We start from the raw sequence: 13922 nt of genomic DNA, 5'->3' as shown, positions 1-13922 counted from the left end.
AGATTGAAGACCTCGGAAATGGATCCTCCGAAAGCCCAGATGGGGTGGAGATTTCGGAATCACCGAGAAATCTGGGATCGTTGGCTAGATTGGACATCTTTCATCTACAGACGTTTCCTGTTTCCCGATCACAACCTCCCGAATCCCGATTCCTTCGAGATCGAAATTTCTTCCACCATTTTGAGGAATTTTTTTCGGTCTCGAACGTTCCAGTAACTGGATGGATGGTACCAAAGAGTGGATGGGTACCTAGTTGCTAAGGTAATTCAAATGGAGAATCAAAGATTTTTTTAAGAAACTATAGACTAGATGAATTCTAGTTACTAAGGTGATTCAGATGGAAAATATGAGATCGTTAGCTAAATTGGACGATAATTTCTCGTTCTTTGGAATTTTGTTAACGTTGACTTCGAATTTCTAAGGTAACCTCTTTGGTAGCAATTGTTCCAAAAATCTAGACGGGTAAATTTGAGAATCTCTAAGAAATTTGGAACCATTACTTAAATCGAACATTTCGATCAACGTCCCTCGTTCGAGATAAATTTTCCAAAACTTCTGTTCATGATACAAACAATGCAAGATCTTTTCTTACGAAGCGGATCTTTTCTTTACTTTTCTTACCAAGCGGAAGGAATCTTCGAGAAGGATCGTAACGATCGAAAGAAAATCCTTTATTTCTCGCGGAGAAATTGTAACAATTTCGTGTTCTTTCGTCGTGCGTGGCTGCAGTCGAGTTTTCCTTCTGACGAGTGTTGGTGGAGAATTGAGAGAGCAATGGACGATGGTTAGAGTAAGAGGAGACTGACAGAAACGGGAAAATTCGCGCGTAGAGACGACCAGGGAGAGTATCGGCGAGGGAGGGAAACCCACTGTGCTTTTCCGTGGACGGTGTCAGTTGGAAAAGGAAAAGGGACGGCCAGCGGGTGTCTAATTCCGTACTAATTGCGTTGCTGTCGTCAAAGGAGCGGTCTAAATTCGTTACACGGGCGTCAAGCACCGGCACTATCTTCCGGCGACGTAACACGAATCGAGCATTTTCCAGTGAAACAATTCGCGCTCCATTTCCCTTCGTTCTCTCCACTGTCCCGTCGTAGACAGAATCGAGAAGACAATCGTCGTCTTTGAACGTTTTAACGAACCTGCTGGAAAGCCGGAATTATTATTCCAAAAGTCGTTCGTTAACGAAGAGAGACACCACCAGCCGCGATCGTCAGCGGTCGGAGTTCAAGTCTCTCGAAAAACGAGCAATACTTTGCGAATTTTTATCGAACGAATCCATAGGATCATCGAATCGAAATTTTTCACGTTTATCGATACACTCGCGGAGAAGTTGATCGAATTTTTTCGCACGATTCGCACGAATAACGAACGCGTTATTAATTTTTAAACGGAGCGGTGTGTCGGGATGTTTCGAGAGTTTTCGACGCGCGACGATTAATTAGAGCACAATGCATTTTTGTTCCAGGAAACGGAATTGAGACTAGAAACGCAGAAGCAGACACTGCAAGCTCGCGATGAAAGCATCAAGAAGCTCCTCGAGATGCTCCAAAACAAGGGAATGGGTGAGGCATGCCTTTCAAATTTTTTCTTTCCCTACACAAACGTTGCCATTTTATTAACGAACGTGCACGTTCGTACAACGATTACGTTTGACAGTCGCAATGAAAGCAGAGCTGAAGTGACTGTGAATAAGACTGAAAGTTTATGTTATTTAAAAACCTCTCGGTGTCGATTAGTTCGTAGACGACGGAAACATTTTTGTCAAATTCAAGACGACTTTACACGAATTTTCAATCCCGATTGCATTACTTCCGATCGTAGTTCTCACAGCACGATCACGTACAATCGTTTAGAAGGATTCGGTGACCGATAGAATTAAGATTGACGATTTGTTCGGAGAAAAGAATCCTTAAAAAAAAAAAAAAATCGATTGTATTTACATATTTTTGCTTTTTACAACGGTTTGGAATTGTCGGGAGAGATTCGAATCTGTTAATTTGACTTTAATTGTGGTTCATTTCAGTTCTCGTTTGGTCGCATTCATTGAAATATCTCATCTTTTAGCGATAGGACGCTTCGTCCTTTATTAATACTCTATCGAACTATGCTTCATTCTACGAACACCGATTAGCGTATCCTGTATACTATACGTAGTATAATAGCAAACCGAAAATTTGTTGTCTCGTTAGCAACGTTACTCGACAAAGTTTGAACCAACCGACCCCCAGAAATCATGACTAGTTCAGCACGCAGCATCTTGGCCATATTTGATCCGACAACGTAAATCGTTTTAGGGTAGTGCACATATTCTTTTAACAACGTAACGCGTTATTCTGATCGTTGACTATACAGGATGGTCCACACAACTGTTTCAAGTCGTAACTTCGTTATCGATACGATTGATAAAAATTGTCAAAGTAAGATGTACGGTTCAAAGAATAGTACATTGGTAAACAAAATTTCTTTCGTCAAAATGCAACGGTGCATACGTATCTTCGACGATGGAATCATTTTCAACGAACATGCATTTCTTGCAGGGACTAGATCGAATCTTCTCGTCGTTCTACGTAAAAAAAAAAAAGTAACCATTAACAATGATTTAAAATCTACATATCTCACCACTCCGCTTTAATACCTCACTTATCGCGTACAACGACAAGAGGATAAACAAAGAAGTAACTCAACCGTCGAACACATGCATTTTTGCACTAAAAAAAAAAACAAACGATATTCCACAAACGCGACACACACACCCTTCTTCGAACCATTCGTCTTCGACCTTTGACATTTCCCAGCGGATCGATAACGAAATTATGTCCCGAAATAATCGCACGTACCACCCTATATAATCCTCCACTTTGTAGTCTTCCACGAAAGAGTAAAAAAGATTCGCTCCGAAGCGGGGTCGATGGCCCTCCCGCCCGCCCGCCCCCTGAAACGTTGAGGGCACTTGAGGTGACGATTATAAGAGAGGGAATGTTTAAAAGGAAATCGTTAAAAAAATCTTCGCACCGGTGTGACGTCGGAGGTTTAGAATCCGTCGAATGCGGAGAGAGTGAAGCGAGTTCGCGATCCAGGAGAAAAATTTTACCAACGCGTCGTTCGAGCGTCGTGGATTCACCGACTTACTTAAAAGCGACGTGATCGCGAGATACGCGATCGGTAACGAATATTTCGAGCTCGTGTTCGGTAACAGTCGACCTCCACGGGTGGTACTTTCAGCGACGAAGCTCACCACCGTCGCCGTGGGGGCCTCGAAGGCAAATTAATCTTCTCGATTGGATCCAGTCGCCTCGACGAAACAGAAATGGGCCCCCTCCGGCACATTCGGACGATCGTCGTCTCGGGGCGGACTTTAATTTGCATAAACGCGCGCGCGTACTTGCACTTTGCGCGCTAGACGACGGGTCGCGATCGTGTTTTTCACGCGACGGGAAACATTAATTAGTAACTTCGTTAAGGACCCCATTGCGTATAAATAATACGGGGGACTCGTGAACGTTGCACGTTGCTGCATACATTATCCCGTCGTGGATAACGAACCGCATCGTTTCGCTTTTGATAATATACGATACGTACGAATTGTTCCAATGATCGGTGTGTACCTCGGTTAATGTAGAAATGGATCGATTCAAGGCCGAGCTTCTTCTTATCTTGAACGAGTAACGAGTTTTGGAGTATTTTTTTGGCAAGTAAATAGAAATGGGGATTTGAGAATGATTATTGTTAGGAAGTTGGTCATTTAAGATTGTGAACAAGTGGAAAATGGACAGAAGAAAGAGGGTATAAGAACGATGATGTCGAATTTCTTTTTTTATGAAATTTTTCATCATTTTTTCTTAGTATTTTCTCTCGCTCAACCCCCTCATGAGTTGTAAGTAAATAATATGAACAGTATGAAAACGATGGTGTCGAATTTCCTTTTTATGAAATTTTTGATCATTTTGTCTCAGTATTTTTCTTTTTCTGAACTTCGAAGATGCTCCAAGATTCGAAACTCGAAAGGTTCAACAACGAATTGGAATTCTTTTATTTATCGTATCGACAAATCACGCGATGTTTATCATTTTTCAAAGTGTTAACGATTGCATAGAATACAGAGTAACGTTTTCGTTACGAAATTTTCACATAAACGTCGAGAAAAAGAGTGTCGTGCAAAAGTTGCGAAAAATCGACGCGACTGGATCCGGTCGGTTTGCCACGGTTTGTTCCCGGTGAACGTTTCGTAGTAATCAACGACTAATAAAATTCCACGAAATCTCCTAATGGCGTGCAACCGTGCTCGCGTAAGGCCAGGTGGTGAGTTTTGTATCAATTCGAGCGCGGCCGCGCTCAGCTGCGTTCAGCTCAACCACCGTTCTCCATTTCCGCGAGATTACACACCGCGGAAATACGAACTATTTCTCGGAGTAATAATCATAAAGAGGATGCATATAGAACGACGAGAAGCGGAACACGCTAGGGTTTCGCCGAATTTTCGCAGTTCGCTGCGAATCTCGAGCGTAATATACGTTTTACGGGTTCTTGTCTCGAAATTTCACCGACGTTTATACCTATATACAATAATAGTCGCAAGGGTAACCGGAGAACTGTGAAAAGAAAAAAAACTATGTATATATATAACGAACGACCGCAGCCACGGAAGAGGCATTGCGAAACTGCCTGATCGCACACGGGTACATTTGTAACTTCATCGAGCAAAAAAAAAAAAACACCAAAAAAAAAAAAGAAAGCATTCTCCCCTCTCACACGAAATCGAATGGAACCGTGCGAGACAATAACATTGATATTGAATCGTAAAACGCAGACAGAGACCGTCCGAAACTCTGGACACCGAGCAGACCCCCCAAGAGCTTCTCGTTGCTTTCTGCTGTTCCAGGAAAAGAGGAGGAAAGGATCATGTTCCAGCAGATGCAGTCGATGGCCCAGAAGCAGGTCCTTAAGCTATTTCTACCCATGTCGGCATATTCATAAACATATATATTATTATTACTACTATTATTATTCTCTATCTTTCTCTCTCTCTCTCTCTCTCTCTCTCTCTCTCTCTCTTTCTCTCTTTCTCTATATAAATATAAATATATATATATGTACACGCATATATATATCTTATATTATATACATGTATATCACTATCACTTGATCGACGATTATGTCACGCTCATCAACGTATATGTACATATCATTTATTATTATCGTTCGTCTGCGAGAGAACGGTGCGCGTATCTGTATCCGCGAGCGCGAGCGCGCGCGCCCACCGGGGCGTGTACGCGCGTGCACGCGCGACAGAGATGCGCGTACAAAGGAAGCGCGCGCATAGCATATACGGGATCAACATATTTTTTCTCGATCGCTGCCCCACCGTTGTTGCGTAGTAGTTATTGCTTGCAAAGTAGAGTGTTATTGCGCTGCCAGCGGCTTCAGTCTCTTGTCCCGCGTCATTTCACGCTTCAGCCCTCCCTTGCGTGATCACGCCGTATATCACCCGCCATGCTGCGCGCCCGGAGAAAGGGAAAAAAAAAGAAAAAAGAAAGAAAAAAAAGAAAATAAACCTATCGCCTCCCAGGGAAACGAGCCGTCACTCTCCGGAGGGTGGTTTGCTTCCTACAAGGGAGGCAAGGGGGACGGGGGAGGGGACCGAACGCGACGCCTCGTCGCGTCGACCAACACTGTTCCGTTCGTTCGATGTTTCTCGCGAGATAACCAGAAATCGAACTACACCGACGCTACGATCGCGCGAAAGAAACGAGGGGACGTAGCGCTACGTGTTTCGATTTTTAATCGTTCAATTGTTTCTCACACGACCCACGAAGCCTTCGTTGCGTTGGACAAGAAACACATCGGACACGAGTAGATCGAAAGTCGAATAATTTCGATACGCAGAGACACATGAGAACGTAGTACTACGTGACGAATTACCGAGGTGTTAGCACCGGACGAACGCTCGTACACGGGTAGAGAAACGAGCGATGTTGCGCGAGGGATTCACCATCATCGAGTCACGTAGTACTACGTGTGAGAACTTGAAAGCTTGGATGCTCGAGAATACGTAGAAACGTCGGAAACTCCGGCACTGGTATGGCCCTAAACGCTTTGACATGCTCGCGATGCATACACAGAGAAACCTAGCACCACGCGATGGACGTGTGCGTCCACGTGTCGCGTGGTGCTACGCGAGAGCTGGTAACGCTTGCGCAAAGATGCACGAGAACGTAACGCAGGCCGTTGTACGCTCTACCGCGAGAACGTAGCACCACGGTCGCTTGTTCCGCTTGAAAACGTATCGCTGCGTCTCACGATCCGTCGACGTCGTAGCGGATCGGGCACCGTCGCGAAGATGGCCACGCCCACCGACGAGAGGCCCCTATCGGTCTCCGCCCCCTCCCCACCACCGCCCGCGAACGCACGAATTTCGCACGAGCAAACGTTTATTCGGGGCCAGTTTCTCCTAACCCCCCGAGAAAGCGACAAAACACGGACACACGTACAAGGTACGGTATGCTGGACGAAAGCTCGTTTCGCGCGAGCTTGCGAATCGCTGTTCGTGTATTTTTTTTTCTCTCGTATCGTCCGTGAAACGTTTCCCCCCCTTCCGTTTGCGTGACGCGCGCAGAAACACCCCCCTCATCCTTTACGCGAACGTCGGCGATATTTACTCCCACCACCGCCGTTGTTTCGTCCCCCTCCTCCAGGAGGAACGATCGCTCGAGACTAATCGGGATAGCCCCACGTCAACCCCCACCACCAAACCCCCCACCCACCCACAGCCACCACGATCCCACGGGGTTTTTCTAGGCCCGCGACAACACCCGTCGCTGCGCTGGGTTCCGGAAAGAGTCACGTTCAAACACGAACAACACCGATGAACACAGACAGACACCCACACGTCGACAATCACAGACGGACACCCACAGACACGCACACACGTGTAACCCCTTTCTGTTAGGCACGCGCGTTATTATCGCCCGCGATCCACCAGCACGCCTAACGCATACACGTTTACCAAACCCTTCTCTGTCAGCCGCGCGGTCGCCAGCGTGCTCGTGCGCGCGCGTGTTGTGTCCCTTTCTTTATTCGTCACGCGGAAAGCGTCCAAAAGCTACGTGTCCCTCGAGGCGTCCACTCGCGCGAGTAACTATCGAGGGAAGAGGAGAGAGGTCGACCGTAATCCTACGGACGCGTTCTACCGGCGAGAGATAACACTTATCGGTCGGTTACCGATAACGCGTTTCGCAACGATTAATATCTGCGGTGGAAAGGGAGAGATTTAATTAATTCTCAGACACCGGAGAACGATACAGCGATCATATTCGTCGATAAAGTATAATCTTGTCCCTAGTTTCGCGGGAATTACAGAGTTTTCTTTCCGGTCGCGTCGGTTACGTTCCAGTCACATCGGTCCGCGAGCACGAATCACTTCGATCGCGGAACTGGTGCTCGTATTCGACCATATGGCGCTCTTTAGGTCACGAGCAAACAGTACGAACGTGGTTTTAATAAGCGCTGTTTATTTAACGCGCGGACGCTTCACGAAATGAATACGAAGTCGTAAATCGGCACGATTTAAACAAAAGTTCGTCTCGCGGTCAAAATTGAGAAATGTAAATAACGCATGAATATTAATACAAAACGAAAGCAAACGAACCGTAGAATTTATCGACTCGCGCGAACCGACTTGTTTGGTTTTGTTTTATATTAATATCCTCGTCCGTATACATTATTTATATATATATATATATATTTCTTTTTTTTTTTTTTTAATTTTAGTTTCAATAAAATACATTCGCGTCGAAAGTATCGAAGAGATCGTGAAATTCAAACGGGAACGTCCACGCGTTGAATACACCGTGCTCGTTAAGGTTGCGCGCTCCAATTATTTTTTAAACATTTCGGAAAAAATTGAACAACACCGGCCGGTCACGTCGCGCGAACCGAGTGCTTCGAATGTATCGATTGAAGAATCGAAAACGGAACGCGTTCAAATTTATGTTCTCGTCGCGTGGATTTTCCCGTTAATCTTTTCACTGTTGAATTAATCGCCAGCACGGAAAATCTCTGCGTCGAATTAAATAATAATTACACTCGTAAACGTACGCGAACCTCGAACGAAGGAGTAAACAGATCGTGAAGTATTCTCCACAGAATCGAAACAGTACATCCAATCGATGTTCTCACTCTTGATAAATACTTTTAATTCGAAAGACTAAAATCAAATTTTCCTATGAAATTTCTACGTAAATTGAATTCAACTTGAAAGAAAAAAGAATGTTAAAAATACAGTATATCCAGTCGATGTTCTCACTCTTCATAAATACTTTTATTTCGAAACACGAGAATCAAATTTTCCTATAAAATTTCTACGTAAATTGAATTCAACTTGAAATAAAAAAGAATTTTAAAAATACAGTATATCCATTTGATGTTCTCACTCTTCATAAATACTTTTATTTCGAAGTACGAAAATCAAATTTTGCTATGAAAATCAAATTTTGCTACGAAATTCCTACATAAATCGAATTCAACTCGAAAGAAAAAAAGAAGGTTAAAAATACGTATTTTCAAAATTACTCGCGGTTGATACTCACCCGTTAACACGAGTATCTCGAATAACATTTATTAACCCGTTCTCTCGCCCGTAGTTGAGCACGGCAGTGGAGAGATTAAAAACTCGGTTTCCACGCGGAGCGATTATTCTCCGATGCGTTACCATCCTCAACATCTAGAACACGATGTGTTTCTTCTTATCGCGCCAATTCGTCGAAATCCGTGTCGACGTTTAAATCGCGAAAAATACTGCTCTCGACGAACGTAACGAATCACCAGGAAGCTTTTTCTTTCTGTGAACTCGAGGTTGAAATTTAAAAATCGTCGATTAATTTCTCACAGTGTTTCTCACCATCTTGGAGAATATTTCCACGGTTCTTTCGATGTCTTGACCCTTTGCACTCGAGACTTCTTCGCTACCAGAACATCTCGAGAGAATCCTTTAAATCGTAAAATTAATCCAAAATTGAACATTTTTATATACTTGGCATGCATGCGTTCACATTCTACGAGAACGTAATATTTCCATTCCAATTTGAATTCCAAACCATCAAGTTTTCCCGGTTCGAAAATAGTTACACCGAATTAGATGACGATATAGGATCTCCTCTCGAGTCCAAAGGGTTAAATTGCGAAAAATACCACTCTCGACAAACGTAACGAATCATCACGAAGCTTTCTTTCTCTGAAAACTCGAGGCGAGGTTAAAATTGAAAAATCCTCGATTAATTTCTCAGTGTTTCCCACCATCGTGGAGAATATACTCCACGAGTTCTCGCGGTGTCTGACAGAACTCTTCGTAAAAAGAAACGTCGCGTTGAAAACAATATGGAAACGTGAACCTCTACCTTCTTCTTTCCTCTCAGCGTGCGAGAGGAACGCGTAATTGCGCGATGTAAATCGCGTCGGCTGGAAAGGAACGTCTCGAAACGGGAGCTTTTGGACGATCTCCATCGGTGTCACAGCAGTGCTTATTCTCGTAGCATTATACTGTCGCTGTCCCCCTTAACCAATCCCCTCGCCCGACCACGCCTCTACCACAGTCACATAGGAAATATTTCTATCGTTATTGTGGTTAAACTATTCCATGAGCACCACCCGCCAACCATGTTCGCATACCTCACGTAATTCGTGCTAGAACAGTCGTAGTCGTTCCCAAAAGTCGTTCACGTTTGTAGCTCTAACCCGTTTAGCGCGAGCCCGTATGCGAAGTCGCCCTGGAAAATCGTGTGACGCGTTTCCGGTGGTTTCACGACGTTCGCGCTCGAAGCGGTTCGCGCTTACGCTCGTTCCGTTTACGAAAACCCGAGCTCTGACCTGGTTTTGGAAAACGCGACAACGACGTTCCACGGTTGTTCGACAACCGCTCGAGTTTTCGATGGAAATTTTTTTTTCTTTTTTTTTTCTGTTTTTTTTTCCCCCCACCGCCTCGATAACGCCAACCAGAACGAACACAAACGACACGGGGTGGTACCGTTCAGTGGTGAAACGACGCGTTGGAAATTACCGGGAATAAAACGCGCGCGTGAAAGGTGTTCGATAAAACGAGTCGTTGTTGTTCACCGGTGATTCATCTTTATCGCGGTGATCCGTATTCTCGAAAGATCCGTGAAACTTCACGAGTCGAACATCACCGCGCGATCGATACGTCTCCGTATCGATAAACTGCAGATCGTGCGTCGAACGGAATTTAATATCGTGGCTCGGTTCCACGCCACTGCGCCGCGAGACTCCGCGCGGATATAATTAATCCGGACTACGTTTTCGTACGGTATTCGATAAAATTACCCACGATGTACACCGGAGAGTTTCAAGATGGTTGAAATCGATGCTTAGAATTCTTCGAAATTTATTTCTACCGCGATACCGATCGCTACTGACCACCTAGAAAACAACACCGTTTTTGAGTTTCGATTTTTTTAAATTTCGCGCGTTCGAGAGATCGTCTCGCGACATCGACGAAAACGAATCTACTCGATAGTAGATAGCTGGTCCCAGTGGCGTATTGCTTCCCGGTGACATCGGTCCGGACCGAAAATCTCGAGCTATCGACTTTCACGATCGTGGGTAATCGAAATCGTTGGAATATCTAGTCAATAGTCAGTCCAGAGATAGAAACACGTAACGCGTTTTGAAACAAGTGGAAACGGTTAATAAACGTTCGTTCACACGTTCGAGCATTCCGCGAACCTTGCAAAAGTGCACCGGTAGATTCTGTCCGCGTTGCACGGACAAATCGTAATAAACGTGGTGCATCGAGGCCGTGGAAAAGGAGTCGGTTTGTGGCTCGACAATGGCCAGACGCGTGTTCGAAGTAAAACAGGCCGTTAGTATTCAGGCCGGGAAATCAGTAGAAAATCCCATGAAGAGTCAGCCGCGGTTGTCCAGGGAACAAGACGACTCGTAATACTAATTGCGACAAATCCGTGGACCCGTGTGATATTTCCTGGCTCGTCCACGTTTCGAACCAATGGCCCGGGACGATTATTAGCGGAGATCGCGTGAACGAAACAACGTTTCGGTAACTTGCCACGGTACACGAAATGAAATACGAAATAAATCGATCCGGGGACCAGGGCGACGTCGCATCCGTCTCGAGACACCGAACTCCCTGCATCTTCGTGTTATGTGCCTGTGTCAGTCTAGGATTTAGGTGAAGTCTACGTGGCTTGAGCGGCATTCACAGATTAGGGGGAAAAATCGCACGAAAGAGGACAGAGAATCGTCGTGAAACCGAATCATCGGACACGTGATGTGTACGACACTTGATTCGTTTCCTCGTGACACGTTTCGATCGCAAATTTTGTCTACTAGATTCTTTGGAATCGAGAACCGTGTTCGAGGCGATGGATGAATGTACGAGAGAGGAGAGAACTTCTCGACGGGTTCAGAATGTGAATTGTAAAGGGTTTGTTCTAAAATATTGTAAAATTAGGTTTTCATATGGGGAAAAGATGTGACGAAGATCAGAAGTAGAGACGCGTAGAGACGAAGAAAGTGAATTAACGAATACCGAACCGGGGTATCAAATTTTAAGAAGTAATTTTTATTTAGATCCATTGTTTGTTATACTATCGATCTTACGTTCCGTTTAACTTTCTGTGTGTACTTTCGTTTAGATTCGCGACACCGGTCGAGAAGTTTTCAATGTTTTCGTATTCGCGTCGAACTCGTTTCATATGGAAGGATTCGAATTGGCGATCGTCACTGTTCGCGAAGAAGTGAACATCGTCGTAGCTACGTATTCGACTATTTGGTCTTGGAATGTGACAAGCAATACAACATACTATATGAATCATTGTATAGTCTGGGGAAAGAGAGATCAGTCCTGGAAGTAGTCCACTCACATGAAACGTATTTCTAATCTTCGATTAGAAAATATTGAAAGTTCTTCGTCGTTTCTGTATTCCATTCTCGTCGATTTGGGACCGATCTCTCCGTCTCCCTTACTCGAAGGGGCCCACAGGGTACGAGCCGGACAGAGCCGCGGTTTTTACCCGTGTATTCTCGCTGCCACACTTTTCTTATTCTTTCTTTCTCTCTACTTTCTTGCACCGGGAGCGTGCGTCGGCCACCGTGCACCCTTCCCCTCGGCCAGGTGTCGTGTGTTCGAGGGGGAGACATCGAACCATGATCGAACAATGCACCACCAGCACCCCCTCTTCGAGGCCTGTCTCGTCACCGGGATTTTTTGTCATCGATTTAACTGCACCCTCTATCACCTGGGGCCTTGATTTTCACCCACCCTCGGTCTCCAGCCCTTGATCCACACCCTTGGAACGATCCACATCACTTTGAAACGATCCACACTACCTTGGAAGATCCACACCATCTTGGAACGATCCACATACCCTTGGAACGATCCACACACCCCTTGGAGGAATCCACATTCTCTTGGAACGATCCATATCCTCTTGGAACGATCCACACTCCCCTTGGAACGATCCATATCCTCTTGGAACGATCCACACTCCCCTTGGAACGATCCTCACTCTCTTGGAACGATCCACATCCATTTGGAGCGATCCACATCCATTTGGAACGATCTACATCTCCTTGGAAAGATCCACACCCCCCTTGGAACGATCCACACACCCCTTGGAAGGATCCACACTCTCTTGAAACGATCCACATACCCTTTGGAACGATCCACACCACCTTGGAATGATTCACACCACCTTGGAATGATTCACACCTCCTTGGAACGATCCACACCCCCTTTGGAACGATCCACACCACCTTGGAACGATCCACACCACCTTGGAACGATCCTCACCACCTTGGAACGATCCACATCCACTTGGAACGATCCACATCCATTTGGGATGATCCACACCCCCCTTGGAACGATCCACACTCTCTTGGAACAATACACATCCTCTTGGAACGATCCATATCCTCTTGGGACGATCCACACCACCTTGGAACGATCTACACCCCCCTAGAACGATCCACCCGATTCCTAGCGACGAACTGACATACTTCATCCAACGGAGCAACCGCTCGACGACGCTCCAATTTCGGTATTTGCATTCAGCTCGCGACCCGATAACGGTATTCCGTTCACGGGACCGACCGTCGTCTGCCGGTAGACTTTTCACCGGAAATGGTATGTAACGAGGATCCTGGAAACATACGAGGGTACCGTAACTCGTCCCCGAGCCGAGAATCGTGGATTCTCGCCCTTCGAAACGACCACTCGACCGTGTTGCCCCGATTTTTCGTTACGAATCGATTTCATTTGGTTGTTCGGAAAGTCGTTTCGTTTTTTTCCTTTTTTTTTTTTATGAAAATGATACACGATTCTTTCAGAACGTACGAACGTTTTATCAAATTACATCCAAAACAAAATTGGAAAACAATTGGAACTCCATTTTGGAAAACAAAATGGAGAACGAACAATCTTTCTTTCCGAACGACCGAGTACGGATAATTTCGGATCTCGTCGCACAGGTTTTCGAGGTCGTGGTTTCGATGATTGAACCTCGTGTGAAACGCGTGGACGTTGCCCCGATAAACGTTCCCAGCCGAGGATAAACGAACCCGTACACCAGCAGCTCACGAAGACGAAAACGAAGTCGATCCGATATCGATCACGTGAAGCACGTTCGAGTCACCTAGACGAGAATCAATTGTTTTTCGTTCGACGAGATCTCGAGGCGGCGTTCGTTTCGAGGTTCCATGGTTTGCGTGATACTATATTAATCTCATCGGGTGTACGAACGAGGGTGGACGTTGTTGGGTGTTTAGCGAGTACAGGGTGCGCCATCGGAGGAGGACAATATTATTTTAACGATGCATGCTTCGTTCTTTTGTTTCGATCGTGATCGATCGTCGTCGAGTGCCACGTGTTTCGATACAGAGATATTCGTGATTAA

General features: G+C 45.4%; 1 protein-coding gene across 6 annotated transcripts in view; it reads left to right on the top strand.

Moving 5' to 3' along the window:
* LOC143149532 (uncharacterized) overlaps window positions 1–13922 on the top strand; it is a 122607-nt gene that overhangs the window by 49981 nt on the left and 58704 nt on the right. For 4 of the 6 annotated variants that reach the window (XR_012992813.1, XM_076316993.1, XM_076316995.1 and 1 more), the window contains exons 3-4: window positions 1466–1562; window positions 4808–4935. Coding sequence is in view for 5 of the 6 variants with exons in the window: in XM_076316993.1 (XP_076173108.1) it covers window positions 1466–1562; window positions 4808–4935 (225 nt within the window). In the remaining variant the exon portion in view is untranslated. The remainder of the gene's footprint in view (window positions 1–1465; window positions 1563–4807; window positions 4936–13922) is intronic. The other 2 variants (XM_076316994.1, XM_076316996.1) reach the window with 2 other exon arrangements.

Source organism: Ptiloglossa arizonensis, chromosome 7 (assembly GCF_051014685.1).
Source record: "Ptiloglossa arizonensis isolate GNS036 chromosome 7, iyPtiAriz1_principal, whole genome shotgun sequence".
Classification (NCBI taxonomy): Eukaryota; Metazoa; Arthropoda; class Insecta; order Hymenoptera; family Colletidae; genus Ptiloglossa; species Ptiloglossa arizonensis.
This window is presented reverse-complemented; position numbering and strand designations above follow the sequence as displayed.